The sequence below is a fragment of the Scomber scombrus genome, chromosome 14 (genome assembly GCF_963691925.1).
Source record: "Scomber scombrus chromosome 14, fScoSco1.1, whole genome shotgun sequence".
Lineage (NCBI taxonomy): Eukaryota > Metazoa > Chordata > Actinopteri > Scombriformes > Scombridae > Scomber > Scomber scombrus.
The window spans coordinates 24968895-24988173 of NC_084983.1; the positions used below are offsets into that span (position 1 = coordinate 24968895).

The 19279-nt window shown below is 38.9% G+C and overlaps 2 protein-coding genes across 2 annotated transcripts in view; one reads left to right on the plus strand and one right to left on the minus strand.

Moving 5' to 3' along the window:
- LOC133994042 (proto-oncogene DBL) overlaps positions 1–7621 on the plus strand; it is a 20400-nt gene extending 12779 nt beyond the window's left edge. Inside the window, exons 19-26 of the mRNA XM_062433213.1 lie at positions 1497–1712; positions 1993–2085; positions 2206–2284; positions 3832–3877; positions 5382–5554; positions 6959–7071; positions 7227–7339; positions 7460–7621. Of these exons, the coding sequence (XP_062289197.1) occupies positions 1497–1712; positions 1993–2085; positions 2206–2284; positions 3832–3877; positions 5382–5554; positions 6959–7071; positions 7227–7339; positions 7460–7541 (915 nt within the window). The 3' untranslated portion in view covers positions 7542–7621. The remainder of the gene's footprint in view (positions 1–1496; positions 1713–1992; positions 2086–2205; positions 2285–3831; positions 3878–5381; positions 5555–6958; positions 7072–7226; positions 7340–7459) is intronic.
- A 3429-nt stretch (positions 7622–11050) lies between these two features.
- f9b (coagulation factor IXb) lies at positions 11051–19202 on the minus strand. The gene is made up of 8 exons (XM_062432855.1): positions 19027–19202; positions 17049–17218; positions 16884–16908; positions 16675–16788; positions 16414–16545; positions 15663–16060; positions 14948–15086; positions 11051–12318 (listed from the first exon to the last, which is right to left on the minus strand). The coding sequence occupies exons 1-8, from the start codon at positions 19106–19108 to the stop codon at positions 11762–11764; spliced, it is 1617 nt and encodes a 538-aa protein (XP_062288839.1). The 5' UTR covers positions 19109–19202; the 3' UTR covers positions 11051–11761.
- Between the last annotated feature and the right edge of the window lie 77 nt (positions 19203–19279).

Below are 19279 nucleotides of genomic sequence, written 5' to 3' on the forward strand. Positions count from 1 at the left end.
TGGACAATCACGTTACTGGATGTTGGATTTATGACATGTTCTCATGCTTCAGTGTAAAATGATCCAATCAAAACTTTCAACCAGAAAAAAAGTAGTTTGCTGTATTCTGATGAAATTACAACCAGCCACTCTGTACTGTTTCTTTATTGAGGTGGACAATAAGTTTTAAAAAGATTATTTTTTCCCCCTCACTCTCATTTAATCATGTTTTCCATTTACTTCCATCTTCTTGATGAATTGGCAACAATTCAATCAAATTGGATTTAAAATAAGTTTTTACTTTTTGGAATTGAGGGTCTGATGTTGTATTGCTGTACAGGGAGTTTTTCCTTGCCACTGTCGCCAAGTGCTTGTTCATATGGGAATGTTGGGTGTCTTTAAATTAAATCAAAGAGTACGGTCTAGACCTACTCTGTGTGTAAAGTGCCTTTAGATGACTTTTGTTTTGATTTGGCGCTATATAAATAAAGATTGATTGATTGAGATTATAACGCCTCAATTTGTAGTCTTGCAGTACCAGACAATCAGAGATCTCCACCTACTGAAATCTGGGGATTTCTAAATGCACAGTAGTTGCTTGAACACCCCTTACTTTTTGTCAAGGACACACATTACTTGAAATGATGCTCTCCCCTTATTCTCCTCCACAGTGCACTGCATGTCACAACCCCAAATATGTTGTTCTGCCCTAAAGACTTTGGACTCGTTCTGCATGCAGGGTTTTTAAACTCTCTAATTGTTTCCACCCAACAAAACCTGGGAGACTGTCATCAGTCTCTATGAGCAAAATGTTTACCGACCTGTGATTCTAAGATTGGCTGTTTGGTAGTTACTATGCTGACACTGAACTGGGAGTTTGTTTGTGTTTTTTTTTTTTTTTTTTTTTGGCCTGTAATTTTTCATAGATTCTGTGAATTTTGTAAAAAAAAAACTGTGTATACCATGAACCATTTTTTGGTTTTGTCTGTTTATAAAATTGAAAACAATAATAGTTAAAATATTTCCAATTGTTGCCATAATCAGTAAGAGTTGAAATATTAGAGTTATATCACTGTCTAATATGAAATAGATTACATATTCCTCATCTGTATCTTTATGAGCTCTCTAGCATTGTTTTTGCTTGATTCTTATTTTTATTAAGCGCTGCATAAACACCTCAAAATACACAAACTGAACCAGAAAAAAATAAACCAAAATTTGAAAAAATCAGAAACATATGTAATTGCAAATAGCTACAATTCTGTGTAATTCATCAAACACTTTGGTATAACCTTGAATCATGTTGATAAATGTCAATATAAACCAATGCTGTTGGATGAAGGATAGCAAAAGTTTACTGTTGATGTTGATAAATATGGTCCATGTCATGTGTTATGTGTACCTTGAACATTATAACCATTAAAGTATAATACATGTATCGGTTTATGTGTGTTTGACTAGTTGGTAAAGTTAATATCTGATACTTTCTTGTCTGTCCTCCTGCACATCTGACTCAGGGTGACCTCGGCCAGCTGGGCCGTGTGGTGATGCAGGGCAGCTTCAGTGTGTGGATCAGCCATAAGAGGGCAGCGGTGCGAATGAAGGAGCTGGCCAGGTTCAAACCCATGCAGAGACATCTCTTCCTCTATGATCACGCCCTGCTCTTCTGCAAGCGCAGAGACGAGGACAATCATGACAGGACGCCGTTCTACAGCTTCAAATCCTGCCTCAGAGTAACAATACATAATACACTCACTTCATTAGGTACACCTAGCTACATCCAATGCAATCTAATTCAACAGCCCTCCAATTCATCCTCCCTTTATGAAGCTTATCACATTATGTTTTGGCACTCAGACTTAACTGAGCATTTTAGAGGCTGCAGTTTGGGGTACTGGTGAATTGTTTTATTGGTGGACATAATCCATGGTTGCATTTTACCTTAATAACAATGTAGTCAGAAATGATGATAACACAATAGTCAAATGTAATTACTTCTCTCTCTTTCTGCAGATGAGTGCAGTGGGCATCACAGAAAATGTGAAAGGAGATGTGAAGAAATTTGAAATATGGTACAGTGGCAGAGAAGTGGTGTACATAGTTCAGGTATTTACTTTTGACATACTTGTCTATATTTTTGTATTTTATTGCAGTCAGTTTCAATGTCTGGACCCTCTCTCACACACCTCATGTCCTGTTCTGTGCTCTGTGTGTGTGTCTGTCTAGGCTCCCACAGTGGAGGTGAAAGTTACATGGCTGACGGAGATTCGTAAAATTCTCACCAACCAGCAGAAACTACGTCAAGGTTTTTATTACTGTTATTATGAATCATTTGTTGCCTCAATGTTTGGTGTTTCTTTGAAATGCTTTGTTGATTTCCAGCTTTATTTTATTTAATCTAAGAGATACTATAAAACTTATATTTTTTAAATCTATTTTAACATGTAACACAATGTGGCTCACAAACTTCATAGGTAAAGGTTCAATATTTTATACTTTTTAAGAGTTATATTTGAAGTCTTGATATCCATAACAGGATCTTTTTATGGTTTTAAGTACAAAAAAACATCTTGATATAGTTTTACATCTCCTCTCTTAAGCTTCTCACTGGAGCTCTACCAAGAACAGGCTGTTTTGTGTCTGCTCAGTGCCCCTGTCTTCTGTTTGGCTGATTGTTTTCTGAGTGATGCACGCCAAGCCCAACCACAGGTAACAGACTGTAGCCTAGCCTGTAGCTACTGGAGGTAAAACCAGGACTCTGGGAAATACTCACCTGTACTTTGTAATGGCCACTTGAAGGATGATGTTTTCCAATCTTCGGAAAGCTGCGCAAAGATAAATTTGCATCCTGACATCCAACAACTGTGCAGCGTTTCCTCAACTGTCTGTCTCCCCTCTCCCCAAAACGCAGAAGAGACTCTAACACTCAGCTGAAATGAAACAAGTGCACATTGAATAGAGGTGGGGTGTATAGTTGTCACATCGCAATCTTATGGAAATCCAAACAGCTTGTTTAAAGCAGGCGGGGAGTTCCGGTCCTCTGCAGTGAGGCCAACGCGGAAGTAACTTAAAACTGCATTCTAACAAAAGGCCACCAGGGGGCGACCGTTTTGGTGTCAAAAGGACTTCCGTCTCTATACAAGTCAATGGAGAATTCACCAACTTCTCACTTGATTTCTAACCTCAGTAAACGTTTTCAAAATGTGTTTATGGTCTCAATCGCTAGTTTAAAAACTTCTTCAATGCAGTATGATGTTCATTTGTGAAATTTTGGCCTCCCTGACTTTATATGTGACGATAAAGCAGGGTATGCATTAGGGCGTGGCTACATCGTGATTGACAGGTTGATTGGTTCACAGGTTCAGGAGGGCGCCTGATGCTCCTCCTGATGCCCATATAAGTAGAATCCGTGTTTTTATTTTTACCCGGCATGAACCGGAAATTTTCAACATGGCGCTGCCCAGATCCGATATTCACTTCCAAGCAGCAGTCCACAAACCAATGGGTGATGTCACAGATGTTACGTCCATTTTATACACAGTCTATGGTTTAAAGGCATCGTTTCTAAATACATGCTGTGTGCATTTCTCCTTGGAATGTGCATTTTTATATTTATATAGAAAAAAAGACATGGAAATCTACCTTTTACAATATGGGACCTTAAATGCTTTCTAGAAAAGTAGCTTTTCTGACTTGTTTTTAAAGGGCATTTTTCCCACGAAGTTATGACAACTACATTAGATGTTTGGGTATTCATGTGAAGGTCTTGGGATTGTATTCAGTCTGTTGTTTTTATGAGTCAGTTTCCCTAAATCTGAGCCACACATCTGTGTTTTCTGTCCTTTTTCTTAGATGAGGCTCCTTCTCTTCAACTTTCAGACAACCTCCTCTCTGATAGGTGATTCTCTCTGCATGTCCTCACTATGATCGTGTGTCAGTTTGTGACTTCCTGATGTGTGGTGGTGGGAATGGATGAACTCACTTTTCAATCCTGTCTCAGTTCAGAAATTGTTTTGAAAACTTAATACATTAAGGGAAATGTTTTTCTCCCCTATGCTGATGAAAATTCAATTTCTGAAATGATTTGGTGATCAAATAATCCCTCAATTTCATCCACATGCTAATCCATCTTATCTTATCTAACAAAGCATCATGATTATCAGTACACAGGGATGTTGAAGTTATAGAATGAGCTTATATGTGTGCAGTTTGTGCACATTTGTCTACTGTACATTAGCATTGTTGCCATTACTTTTGAGAACTGGCATTTGTGACTACATTGCCAAGTCCTGCAGATGGCTGTAACACTCTCCATGGTGCTGAAATTTAGAACCATGAAGAGCACTTAACACTCAATCTACTCCAGAGACCTAACTTGTAACTGGTTTTGATGGTGCTTGTTTCTAATTTAACTGGCTACTTATCGACACTCACCTGGCATGTGTATACCAGGTCCTTAAAAGATAAAAAGGTATTCATAAAATCCAAAAGTGCTCTTGACCATGATTGAGAACCACTGCAGCCTGCCGCGCTACTTGAACAGTTTTCAAGTGTTTCAAGGCAGTTATGTTATTAATCCTAGGTTAAGTGTGTAGTGTAAGTAAGTTGAGTGTACATGTTAGATGTGTTTAAAAGTGGAGAAAATTGTAAGTCAGTGAAATTGTTGGTTTGTATCTTTTAGTTTTAAACTGTAGATTGGTGACTTCTTTTAGAAGATTTATGTCTTCAGTAGGAGCCAATGGGCTCGGGGCCGCAGACAGGATATGAATATCAGAAAGTATTAAGACGGACTAATGCATTGCTGCTTTTGGTCTTTTCATGGGATTTTTTGGAAAATGTGATATAATGCCAGTCTAATCCTTTAAGTAGTTCTGCTACTAGTAATCATGATCAGTTTTGTCTTGTGTAACTTTTTTGATTTTTTCGTACAGATGGAGGATGTGATTGTGCTTGTTTCGACTTTAAATAGCAGATGGGTAGAATTTCACGTTTTTAAGCAAAGTGACTTTCATTTATTTTGTAATTTTCTTCCTATATGTGGGACTATGTATATGGGACAAACTCCACCCATCTACTACTTAAAGCAAGTTAAACATCACTGTGGATTGTTTGCATATGCAGTTTAATCAAGGCCTGATATGTGCGTGGAACACTGTTAACAAAATACTATTTCCATATATTGCAGCGATCTGTGATGCTCTTTAATATTTGTGCTGTGACCTTAAAGATCCTGTGGAGTCAGACGCTGAAATATATGTGGTCGTGAACTGAATGCTGTTCAAATGTAAAGAATGTGGATGAGGTATGAGCTCGTTTTGTGACACCGTGAATGTTGTTGTTGTTGTTGTTGTTTGTTTTCCTTTGTTGTGGTTGGGTCTTGTTTTCTTGGTGATGTGGTTTAGTGCATCAGGGGTGTGTGTATCGTGGGGCGCAGCATCGGTGGGAGGCTGCTCAGCGTGTCTCACTGTTCCTCACAGCTCCTCGGCAACAAGCTACTCCCACAGGTACCAGGGGGAGGAGTCAATACACAGTAGCCCCGCCCACTCAGAACCTGTGGTTCACTCACCTCGACGCAGTGAGTTCTTCAAACACAAATGCACACATCAATTACACTCATATTGTAGCATTATTTTCTTTACAGTAATCATTTGCCACATTTTCATTTGATTCACTGGGTAGCTAATTCATGAAAAGCTTTTACATTTTCCCTACTGAACACTTCAGGTCTCTGGTGGGTCTAGCCAGGAGAAACAAAGAAAACACACAGAGTTAAACAGATGGTATATAATATACAATAAAGTACATAAATATATGATGGAAATGCCACTTTTTGATAAGTGGTCAGTATAAAGGGTTTATACGCATTAATGCTTTGTTTAATAAATCATTTACTAATGCTTTACAGATCATCTTAAGATCAGCTTGTAAGAATAGCTTACTGAAAATCAAAAGTTATTGAAAATCATGTCCCAATGACTTACTAACTCCATTAATTAATCCATAAATCCTTTATAAATGGTTTATTACCACAAAGTGGACAAGTGGAAAATATGCAAAACAAATAATCAAACATGCAATACAGATTAATGCACTTCTTAAAGGACTAGTATGTAGAATGAATCTAGCAGAAAAGATTAGGTAGAAATGGAATATAATATTCATATTTATGTTTTTATTGGCGTATAATCACCTGAAAATAGGAACTCTTGTGTTTTCATTATCTTAGACAGACAATGGCTCTATAGTCTAGAGAGTGTCCACCAGAGTTTCTCCCACACACTTGGAAGAGGAGGAGTATTCACTTGGATGCAATCTGCAACCTCACCGCTAGATGCCACTAAATCCTAGACACCAGTCCTTTAACCTTTTGATGGCATTTAATATAAAACATTATGACTAACTCTACCATGGAGTTTTCCACACACCCCAAACCAGTTTCAGAAAGAAACACAGTCATTGATGAGCTTTTTTGCAGATTACAGATTGGTATTAAATGTCAGCTGATTATCAATTTTAGTGCTCAGACGTTTGTAACATTTAACCTGTTCAATGACCTAACCTTTAAAGAGGGCATAACATGCACATATCTCATATATCATACTCTATGGGCATGTATGAATGATCTGATGACAGTTTGATGGGGAAGCAGAGGTAATTTTGCAAAAGGAGAGTGTTTGAACATCATCATTATAACAGCATATAAATGACAAATGTGTGATATATCCCCTTTAATGATGGTCTCAATGGAAGTGTAGGGCCTCTCTCTAAAGTATACACACATAACTTCTCTGAAGCAGAAAGTGGTTTGTTTGGAATGAACAGAAAATCATTTGGTGCTTTTAATGAGCAAAGAGCAACCCGATATCTGTCATGTGTGTCATTTTTCTCAATAGTTACACATAGTTGATTGAATAATATGAGTGATTAAAAAGTTTAGCACTATAGTTTCCAGTTGTCTCAGCAGTTTTGTCCCCTGCAGGTTGGCCAGTACTTGCCCACTCAGTGGCGATCTGTGAGGGCCTGGAGGACTGGGGCGCCACAGACCTGTCCAATTTATCAGACTCAGACGAGGATGATCAACCTACCCCCCTGGTGAGACTTTTCTACATTAGGGGTCGATGATACCCGCCTGTGTGCAAACCAACGTTCTATGTATTTTAGATATACTGTATCTGCAAATGAATATACTGTATATAGATGGCTGAAAACAACATAGCTGCACTGCTCTGTCTTTCTACTCTTTCTAGGTGGCGGGTAGGTACAGGGTCATGGTTGAAAGCAGCATGGCCAGCACTGATGACATCATCTTTAACTGCGGTGATGTCATTCAGCTGCTGCATGAGGATTCGTCAGGAATGTGGTAACAGGCTACGTGTTGATTGACAAACCTGGAGATAAAAATATTGAATTAAGATGAAATGAAGATATGTTAAAACATTTTATTTTTTTTTTGTGTCTGTGTTGCGTTTTACATGTGCAGGATGGTGAGGAATATCAGTCGTGGAGAAGAAGGGCGTGTTCTACCTGAGGACCTGCACAGGATTCTGGGAGAGACCTGCTAAGAGCCAATCACAACAGAGGATAGATGACGCTGTGTCTGTGATGTGTGTTCATTCTCTTCCTGTTTTCGTTGCTTATTTGGATCACCCTCCTCTCTTGCTGAACACTCATCCACACAGACACTGACCGCAACTTCCTGACCATCAGGGGACATCTGACTCCGCCGAGACATCCATCAATACGTTTAAAGCACAACATCAACAGCATACTTTACTCTTCAAACTAACGAGTGACTAGAAGTCTGTAAACGACACAGTGGACCTCAGAATACTGTAACAATTCAAAGCACATACTGTACGTGGGACAACAGTACGTGAGCCTTTCCTTTATCTATCTTTTCCAGCAGTGAAACAAAAGACTGGCGGGTTAAAATGGAAGACATTGATCCGGGGCTTTTATTTATACATACAAAATGGACTTCTGTTTAAGACTTCAGGTTTTATCATTTCTATTTTCTTATGAAATATGACAGAAATCATGCATATGCCTTCAAACATATCTTTACTGTCCATGTGCCAAACAGCTCTGCTAATCATTGTGGCTTCTTTTTGTATAATGCTGTCCCTTGTGGAAAATAGCTTTACTCGCATTATTATTCTCAATGATTTGAAACCTTTTTTTCTTTTCTACAACAGCCAGAATGAATGCATGGGGTTTTAGTAAATGTTAAAAGAGCAGCATTTACTTCATCCCTTAGTGGCATAAGCAAACATTCAGCATCTGCACATAAAAGTCAAAGAGGAGACAGACTTGGAAGTAGTTCATCAAGATATTACAGGTCTTGCAGCGGCCCTCCACATTCATAGCAGCTATTGTAGATTTGTTTTGACACTCAGTGGCTAGGGTGAGGGTTGTAGCTAAAAAAAAAAAGGATCTATACTCATCTATAGATTGGTATAGATATTTTTTCATGGCAGGCATGTTGACATGTCAAAGCAGGAAACTACAGGTTTAATTAATAACATTTGTATGTCTTGCTTACATTCCCAAACCCTGGTTTTGTGCATGATGGTTCACTGGAAATGAGCCAGTATTAATGTTATTAGTCCCACCTGTTCTTCTCCTACAATGACAAGTAAAAATGTTTCTTTTGAAAAAAAGCTTGGTTAAAGTATCAACTGCAGCACTGTCAGTCCTCAAGATGAACTATGTGGGCTTTCATAGTAGCTAGTTGTTGTAATTCATTGGTTATTGGCTCAATGTGCATACAGTTATTTACTGTCACTGCTGTTGTTGGCGGTTATTTGTGTTAACATTTATATTTTGGGATTTGTTGGTGACAATTCTGCCATTGCCCATCAAACAAATCTAATCCTCCTCTGCTGCAGCTGTAGTTACCACTGTGATGACACAAGCGTTATGTTTCTGTTTGTTGGCTGCTCTGCATGGACAAATCACTGCACATATACCGACTGCTTTATTTCTGCCTGTACACCAGCGGGGACAACTACGTTCAGGTTTAGATAGTAACTGTAAATAAAGTAGTATAGAGCTATTATTACCAACTTAACATTTACAGTAACACTGTGGATTACTTCATGACTTGTTGATTTGAAATTTGGGGGGCTGAATTTAGGAGAAAATAATATCACAGCAGAAAAAAACTGCCTGGTTTTAAAACTGCCCGGTCTGATTTTCCTTACATTGTTAAAAGAAGCCTTTAAAGCAAAAGTTTATACCCTTAATGGTCACACAGGTATTTCCACTTATTCTGGCTGATTAGAGCAGTGCTCTGGTTGAATTTGGGCAGAATTAACCCTTTATTGGGCAAATAACTATATTTGGTAACTTCTGTAAATATCCCAAAAAACCTGCCCATGCTTCTCTGTGAGGTTGTAGATTTTTTATATATGGACTTTTTGGAAAAGGTTTTACCCTAAACTGGCAGGGAACCATATATAGTAACTTCATTGACCATGATTTGCAACATAAAAATTGACAGTCACAACTGCAAAAAAGTCAATTACAATCCCCCAATAACTCTCTAGGGTTGAAATTAAGTATTTCAATGAGTGTCCTATAAAGGGTTAAGATACAATGACATACTTCTGTCCTATGAAATTCCCCTGCACTAAAGGCCTGGTTAAAGGACATAATGTCACACTCCTGATACAAGTTTAAAAAAAATGATGAGATTGGAGACCAGTTGGTGAAACACTGGAATAATAGCTTCTCCATTTGCAAACACAGTGCAGCAGTACCTCTGTTGACTGACTGCGCACATCTGCCCGGTCAAAGTTGATCAAAGGTGAACTCTGACCTGTAAATCTGATGGAGCTAGCTGGACAGTGTAACGGATACAAACACACATTTTTTTTGTCCGTTGTTGTGAAACTGAGTGAATGTTAGTTGAATGGAAATGTAATGTGACTGTACTTTTATGCTATAACTGTGAGGTCACCAAACTTCATGAACCAGTCTGATAAAAAGTTTACCCTTGCCGCCCAAACACGTGCAACAAAATTAAAAGGAGGGCCGCAGAGATTAGGGACAGAAGAGGTCTAATCAGGCAAGATAAGTGAAAACACCTGTGTGAGTGAATTGTTGGTGTGTAGGGGCTTTTAAGAAGCTTTCAAATATTGTGTGAAAAGTGGTTATAAAGCACTGCCACTTACCTGTGCTGAGGGTTTATCGCTGAAGGGCAGACACATATAATTACTTTACTACAGTCAGCTGTGAATGTAAATTGTAGAAATTTGAGATGTTAAGACAACTTAGTTTGGTTATTATTCATGTAGATGGTAACACGTGTTTCTGTGGTCCAGTATTGACACTCGGCTATCAAGTGACAAAAGGCAAAACAGATAACTGTGCTGCATCTCTTGATAACATAAATCTAATCCCACTGGAAATACTAACTCCAAGAGTAGCATTGAATAAAGATTAATTTCCCACAATGGGAATATTATAGCCACTTGATAGTAAATGGAGTATCATGATTGGACTGTCTAAATAAAGTGTTTCCAACAGCCTAATACTCCCTAATGAGAAACATTAGTTTACCATGTTAAATTTATTTGAAATCAACCCAACGCTGGCTATGCTGTCATATCAGAATGTGTTTTTCAGTCAGGCTACAGTTTGCTTTTTTCCACAGTACCTAAAACTAGAGGTTGCTGCTTTTTGCCCATTTTGCACTTTTTTCATAGTTTGAGTCATTGTGAAAGCTTGTATTATAGTGCATAATGTATATGATTATTTTCTCAAATATATGCATAGGATTGTTTTGATTTGATTTGACCTGACTGGTTTGACTTTCTTCCTGCATGATTTAGTGGGGTCCCACTAGGCTTATTGACAAACCTGTGGCGCACCTACACAAGTGTTTTAAATGATTTTTGCCTGATTGCACCTCTTAGAGCAGGACACAGTACTTCTTTATCAGCGGGCTTTATTATAGTGGGCTACCCATTATTGTCGATGATAAACTGCCTTGTTAGCTAAATCCAATCAGACTTGACTCAGCAGACATTTTGACATGACACAGCAGGAAAACCACAAGTGTAAATGATAATATTTGACTTTATGTTTATTCATACAGTTTAAACCCAATTTAAGACAGAGGGTGAGATTACATATTAAATTATTTACTGTACATTATTGTTTATACAACATTGTGAGAATACAAGGAGCAGAACAAGAAGGATTAATTAATAACATTAATGAAGAGTAACGATGAGTGTTTAAAACACATTTTCAACATGCAGCTTATGGTTATATCTTTCATATAGTTTTCTGTTCTTTCTCACTGGCATCTTTCCACAGTGTGCACGTCATTTTCACCTTGCCAATTCAGGTCTTTAGGCATTTTTAAAAGTTTGGTGACATCGTATAATCTTCAGCTGTATTCCACCTAACTTCAACCTGAGTAGAGATCTAATAATTAACACCTGTGTGTGTGTGTGTGTGTGTGTGTTTGTGTGTGTGTGTGTGTGTGTATGTGTGTGTGTGTGTGTGTGTGTGTGTGTAGGTGTAGGTGTAGGTGTAGGTGTGTGTGTAGTGCCTTTAAGGTTGAGGTAAGCATTTATTCAAATATTGAATATTGGATTTTCATTTAGTATGATTTAGCATTATTTATTATGATTTCAAAAATATGCAAATACTCAGATATTCTGATTACATTTTACTGGAGAAAAGAATTTTAGATGACTTTTTTTTTATTCAGAAAAAGAAATGCTACTGTATGTTTTCCTTGACTGTTTTCTTTGCATAACAACGTTCCTCAGTTAATTCGAATCCCTGTTGTCTGACTGATCCACGGATAGTACCGTGAGACTCGGGTGTAGATGCCAAACTTTCCATCTTTGGCACATTCCTCCCCCCAGCTGACAATGCCCGTCAGAAACCAAGTGCCATGGTAATTGGTTGCATGTGGCCCCCCACTGTCCCCCTGACACGAATCCTTCTGTTGACTTTGGAAACCTGCACAGAACATAAAGCGTGTGACTTGTTCCCGGCTGCTCTGTTTACATGTGGTGCGATCCACATAGGGGACCTCCAGCTTCTGTAGCTTGTTGGCCTCCGGGCCCAGGAACTTCACACGTCCCCAACCGCTCACCAGGGACTTCTTGGAATCACTCATTAGATTTTCTATAAAGTCTTTGGGGCCCAGGCAGATGGGACGCCGCCGGCTGGACAGTTCCACTGGAGTGGCGAGTTTCAGCAGAGCAATATCGTGGTTATACGGGGACTTCTTGTAATTGTAAATATGATGGATGTGCTTTTCTGCCACCGCATAATCTCGCTCATGACCCTCATTTTGGACCACGTCATGTTCACCTAGAAACACAGATTAATTTTTATATGATAATGCCATATCATTTTCTGCACCAGGCAAGGTATGTGACATGTAGTTTCATTAAAAGCGTCTGAGGTAATAGTTTACTTGCCCAAATTTAAAGCAGGCAACATAAAGTATTTCTTAAACCATTTAACAAAGCAGTGTTATTACCCATGAGGTGGAGAAGATGAAAAATGCACATTGATAATATCATTAATATTAGCTGTAAAATAACATGTTTAACAGTTGAATAGTTTGTGCACAGTCAATCCTACGTTACCTCCCACTTTTGGAAATGTTCATTCTTAACATATACATAGCCGACCATAAATTTTAGATTGATTTCTTACCCTCTAAGCAGCCGTCTTTTCTCGTTCATTTCAGTATTTAATTGAATACAGTAAATTCTCAAAAATCACTTGCTGATTTATAACCTGTTTGACAATTGTAATCAATCAACAGCGAACATTCAATCAATTGTATTTGTCAGAAGTGCTTTACTGTAGTTGCAGGTTTCCTTTATGCTTTGCTCATGGACACACGTATCCGACAGTGACAGTCAATTGTTGGCTGAGTGCAAACCAAAACCAACCAAACCAAAGTGACTCACATATCAAATTCAGAGCTTTAATTGTTTCAAAAAATTCCCTCCTTACAACTGCACTAAAACATGGTGATACAAAGCTTTGATAAGTTTTGATAAAAGCTAAGTAAATGTTCAATGTTGGATCTCAAGCAAGTATAAAGTATCTGTAAATTCATTTTTCATACATAAACTTTAACCCTTGGCTGTATGGAGGATAAAAAAATTAAAAGGAAGTTATATTTTGGAAGATAGTCAGCAGTAATTTTAAAGCAGAAAATCATTGTTGAGATAAAACATTCAAACCATCAGCGTGATCCAGTAGAACAAATTGGCATTAACTGTAATGGTTGGAAAATTATGACATTTTAAAGACCAGTTTATCTGGATTTAAGAGGTTAAACTGTAGATTTAGAATAAGAGTATATGGGTGAGCCCAGGCGGGGAGTTCCGGTCCTCTGAAATGATGCCGACACGGAAGTAACTTAAAACTGCATTCTATCAAAAGGCCACCAGGGGGCGACCGTTTTGGTGTCAAAAGGACTTCCGTCTCTATACAAGTCAATGGAGAATTCACCAACTTCTCACTTGATTTCAAACCTCAGTAAACGTTTTCAAAATGTGTTTATGGTCTCAATCGCTAGTTTAACGCCTTCTTCAAAGCAGTATGATGTTCATTTGTGAAATTTTGGCCTCCCTGATTTTATATTTGACGATAAAGCAGGGTATGCATTAGGGCGTGGCTACATCGTGATTGACAGGTTGATTGGTTCACAGGTTCAGGAGGGCGCCTCTTGCTCCTCCTGATGCCCATATAAGTAGAATCCGTGTTTTTTTTTACCCAGCATGCACCGGAAATTTTCAAGATGGAGCTGCTCAGATCCGATACTATTCGCTTCCAAGCAGCAGTCCACAAACCAATGGGTGACGTCACGGATGTTACGTCCATTTTATATACAGTCTATGGTGTAGCCAGGTTAAAAATAATATACATTGTAATAAAGTGGATGTTAAGAGGTCTACTCGACAGTCTTTGACAGGACATTCATTCTACATATATTCTGTGAGCAGCTGGAGACATTTTTACTTGAAGTATAGTTGTATAGTTGTTTAAGTTTGTATATTAGCTCATTAGCAAAACTTGTGTTTCTTATCATTCATGAACAAAGTGAATGGACTGTGGACTGGACCAGTTTTCGACTTGGAAACCCTGAACATTTACCAGACAGTGCTATGAGCTGCTAAATCAACACTCACTTTTCAGCCCTGCCATCTTTGGACATCTTGTTCCTCACTGGAGACCTGAGAGACTGCAGACCGGGCTCACACCTCTTGACTAAGGTACCACATTTTATCTTGTTGCTCTCCTGACTGAAGCGACCATGTAGTTTTGGGCCTCTCTGTTCCCAAGGATAGAATCAGGCCTGCAGGCTTTATTTTAATATTTACTGTACTGCCTTGTGTGTGGTGTGTGTGCTGGGACAGTGTGGGCCCACTAATTTAGGAGTACATTTAAAGCAGAGGCAATCTAAATTTGAAGTATTTTATTTTCAGCTGAATAGAATTATTGCTGTAACTCTTAAGTTATTGAAAGGTAAGAGGAAGTGAGATCTGAAGGACACTAAATATTATTTTATTTGGGGAATTTTTCTATAAAAAGTAAATAATAGAAGTTCATTATTTCTAAAACTGATTCCACTGTGATGTTTGATTATTCCTTTTACAAGAGGTATTCAAACATAGTAGATATAAGTGGCAGTGTTGATAAAGGAGTGATACACCTATTTCATTGCAGTAGTTTAATTGCTCAAAGGTAGACTACTGATTACTAAACATAGTCAAATAAGTGTTTTACAGTTCATTAGCAGCAAATAAAGACACCCAAGACTATAAAAAGTGTCTATAGAGAAATGTAAGCACAATAAACAGGATAACATGATCTAAGCGTTATGTATTGTACATTAAGTTAGTTGATTTAAAGAACTCAGGGCCCTCCCCTGATTAGACCACAGATAGGTGGGCTACATGTGTAATGTTTTTCATACCTGCTCTAACGAAGAAATTTTGGTTAGCAGCCTGCACTAGACAATGTGCTGCAGTGATGACCCACAATTCACTGAGCAGAGATCCTCCACAGAAGGGCTGCGCTCTCTGAAGGGCTTCTGAGTGAGTCATCAGTGCCACCTGCAAACTCACACAGAAACACAAACAGATACTGAAACAAGCACAAAATGACAGTGTTGCAACACAGACAGGTTTTCCATGGAAATGTCAATTGGCCGGTCCACCTCTTTTGTCCAGGCTGAATTATCTCATCAAATGTCGAATGGATTGCCAAGAAACTTTGTGCAGACATTCATGGTCAACTGAGGATGAATTCTAAGAAGTTAATTGATCAGTTGACATTCCTCTAGTGACCCCAGCAAGTTAAGAGTTTTACTTATTCTGTGAAATATCTCAATATAAACACGAACTGCCTCAAAATTTTGGACAGACACTGTTGATTCCCTGACAATATTCTAATGACTTTGTTGAGCCCCTTAATTTTTCTCTGTCTCCGCCAGCAAGTTTTTGGTTCACCTCTTTGGCTGCATTTCCTGCTCTAGTGGCCTAGACATCTGGAAATGGAGAGAGATTGCCAAGTTTGGTAGTATCTGCCTCCTAAAAGCCCAACCACCTGACCGCATCCTATATATCAGTATCATTCACTTGCTTTCAACTCAACTCCATCTCTCCACCCTGCGTCACACACCACAGTACCTGCCAGGGTATCTCTCCAGGAAGAGCCTCATCACCTCCCACAATCCTCTGGTCATTGAGATCTTTTTCTACGATGGTGGGGCGTGTGGGGCTAGCCCAGTACAGATCCCTTTTCCCTCTGGGCGCTTCAGTGACACTGCTCGGAGATAGGGGGGAGCTTGAATTTGATTTCAGGGAACCTGTCTCTACTGCAGATGCTACAGAGGTGTTGACATGGTCTGAATCATTCATCGCAGTGTCGTAGTAATCAAACAGTGTTATATTGTTGCTATCGTAGTCATCCTCCAGAGTGTCGTTGAAACCAAACTCTCTTTCAGAGCCGTCTGTATTGCTTCGTGGATTAAAGGATCTGGTGATGGGGGTAGAAGGCCCACCCACTCGACCACAGCTGAATGGTACTGAGGAGTAAAAAGGCAAAACAAAGAGGTAGATATTCTAATCTTATCTCCATATTTCACAGATCCTTAAATATTACAGTCTGTTTTCCCACAGCTAGGAGGTTTTATTTTGTGACTAGATGGTTCAAATCTAGCTTTATTTGTGGGTCCAGATGTTTACATACAGTGACTGATGCCAAAGTTTCCTTTAGGGAAACTTAGCAAGTATCCGTGGTCTCAAATGTGGGTGTAGAGGATGAAACAGATCTAATTTTGTATTACAAATTTGTACAGAAGGGATTTAATGCTCTAGGATGATTTCCATTTGTTTTTTATTTTTGACAAAGAATGAACATAAAATCAGTTTATGTCACCTGTTGGTTCACAGCTCCTCTTGTCTTGCCCAAGATTGTAACCAGCTGCACATTTGCACACAGCTCGCTCCCCCTGAATCACGCAGAAGTGGGAACAGTCTCCGTTGTTGACCAAACACTGCTTTGCCAACTCTGAAAAAAGTAAAAAAAAAACACAAAAAAGCCCAGAATGAATAATCAACTCTCACAATGAGGACATCTTAGCAAAAAGAAAGTAAAGATCCTAGTTTGAGTTATTCACATCCTGTCTGCCACACTCACCAATCTCACAGTTCTTTCCGCTGAAGTTTACTTTGCACCAGCAGGTGTATGAATCAACTCCATCTTTGCACTCACCTCCATTTTGGCAGGGTTGTGGCTGACATTGGTCCCCATCTACACTCAAGTACAAAATACACACATACACACACAGAAGTTTTTGGGGTTATGTCTGCTTGAAATGATCAGAACACGTCTTTCACTTATCTTACCGATGTAGCCGGCCCAGAATTCCATCTGAAAACAGAAACACGGAGGTTGATTGTTCAGCCATTATACACATATCATTGAAATAGGACAATGGTGTTTGTGTGTGTGTGTGTGTGTGTGTGTGTGTGTGTGTGTGTGTGTGCTTGTGTATGTGTGTGTCCACCCACAGTTTTCTGATCATTCTCAAACCACTCTCTGGCCTCCTCCATATTGCAGACTTCCTCATTGCATTCCCGCTCCAGGTTGTCTTTTTGAAGTTCTTCAAGATGGCCGCTGTTGTACCTGCGCTGGCGATGCAGCACTGTATGTGCCTGCTGCTGAGACACAAACACAGCTCCTGAAAAGAAAAGAAGAGAAAAAGAGGGAATTATTTTCAAACCTCTTATGAGATACAAAATAACCGCTTTCTGTAAATGTTTATTGTAGTATTTACTTTTGAACAAACCTTTCAAGGATAGGTTTCCAAGTTTCTAAGTCTGTCCTAAAACAATACTCAGATGCCAAAACAAATGTTCACATATGTTTTTTTTCTGTAATAATCAGGCGGGGAGTTCCGGTCCTCTGAAATGATGCCAACGCGGAAGTAACTTAAAACTGCATTCTATCAAAAGGCCACCAGGGGGCGACCGTTTTGGTGTCAAAAGGACTTCCGTCTCTAGACAAGTCAATGGAGAATTCACCAACTTCTCACTTGATTTCTAACCTCAGTAAACGTTTTCAAAATGTGTTTATGGTCTCAATCGCTAGTTTAAAGCCTTCTTCAATGCAGTATGATGTTCATTTTTGAAATTTTGGCCTCCCTGATTTATATTGACGATAAAGCAGGGTATGCATTAGGGGGTGGCTACGTCGTGATTGACAGGTTGATTGGTTCACAGGTTCAGGAGGGCGCCTCATGCTCCTCCTGATGCCCATATAAGTAGAATCCGTGTTTTTTTTTTACCCGGCATGCACCGGAAATTTTTCAAGATCGCGCTGCTCAGATCCGAAACTATTCGCTTCCAAGCAGCAGTCCAAAAACCAATGGGTGACGTCACGGATGTTACGTCCATTTTATATACAGTCTATGGTCTGTCCTAAAACAATACTCAGATGCCAAAAACAAATGTTCACATATGTTTTTTTTCTGTAATAATGCACACTCCTTCCTGGCTCCAGCCACTCCTACCTTGACCACTATTGTCAATAAACCTGGTTTTGTGCTCACCGCCTTACATCTGAGTTCCGTGTCTGCATTTTGGGTCTGAGCGATAGCCATTATGACAACAATCCTTTCACAGCAGTTAAACAGTGAAAAATGTTTATTATTAAGAGTGTAACTTTAAAATGTATCCACTTAATTTGACTAATTCAGATGGCTAGAGTCTTATATTATCTTCAGATAAACCTTTAAATGTGTTTTTGTCCAAAATCAGGACTGTGGTTTTATCCCAATCGCTTACATTATAAGTGCATTTGGAGGGGATTGTTTCATGGTCAGTACATACAGGAACGAAACCTGCTTCAGTGTTTATTTAGGCACCCGACTATTGTTTTAAAATAGACTTGAATTGTGAAGCTATCCTTTAATATCATACATCAATTAAAATTCACACAACACCTATTAAACAATCACAATTGATGTCACACATAAAAGATTTCATAATTCACAGCCTGCCTTTTTGCAATATAGGGCTACTTTTTATTTCTAGGAATATGGCTACATTGAGAAGAATGGCTGTGGTCATTTTAAATTCAGGATATTTACAATAAAAACCAATGTTGGCAGGTTTTCAGTGCAAATAAAGCATCAAAAAGTCCCTAGACATTTCTCAAACCATTGCTTCCATGTCACTCTACCCTGCCCATATGGTAAGCTATGAATGTTTGGATACCTTTTTCAGCTGTGTTGTTAGTAACTTGTAATGACTCATTATTGGAATAATTTGTAACCACCATACTGTAATTTAATTGACCACAGTCTTAAATAATCAATACAGGTTTTTGAGTGGAGTATCACTTTAAATCGTGGGGTAAAAGAAAAGGCCTTAAAAATGGCCTGATAGTCAACTGCCTGACCATCAGCCTCTTTCTATATTTCTATATCTTTTGCCCCTGTGGCCGTGTCGTATTCCCTCAATCCACACCTGCTCTCGTGTTATTTACCTGTGTTCTCCTCAAGGGTTTCCAGTCCGTACGTCTCCAGCAGTAAACCAGCAATGAGCACCAGTAAACAAACTCTGGCCATCTTGTTGCTGTCAGTTGTCTGTCTGCTTTGTGGAGCCAAAGAATGAACTCAGTGCTGGAAAGACTGATCCACCACTCCAAAGTACAGAAACGCTGTTTACTCACCTGGTAAGTCGAGGAGTATATATATATGTGTGTGTGTGTGTCTGTGGGTGGGTGGGTGTGTTCAAGT

Bases quoted from the DNA above. Each gene is read 5' to 3' on its own strand.
- f9b (XM_062432855.1), bottom strand. From the start codon at position 19,108: ATGGCCAGAGTTTGTTTACTGGTGCTCATTGCTGGTTTACTGCTGGAG. The intron at 17,219-19,026 runs GTAAATAACACG...TTTTCTTTTCAG, and splicing joins AACCCTTGAGGAGAACACAG to GAGCTGTGTTTGTGTCTCAG. The intron at 16,546-16,674 runs GTGAGTGTGGCA...TACTTTTTTCAG, and splicing joins CGGAAAGAACTGTGAGATTG to AGTTGGCAAAGCAGTGTTTG.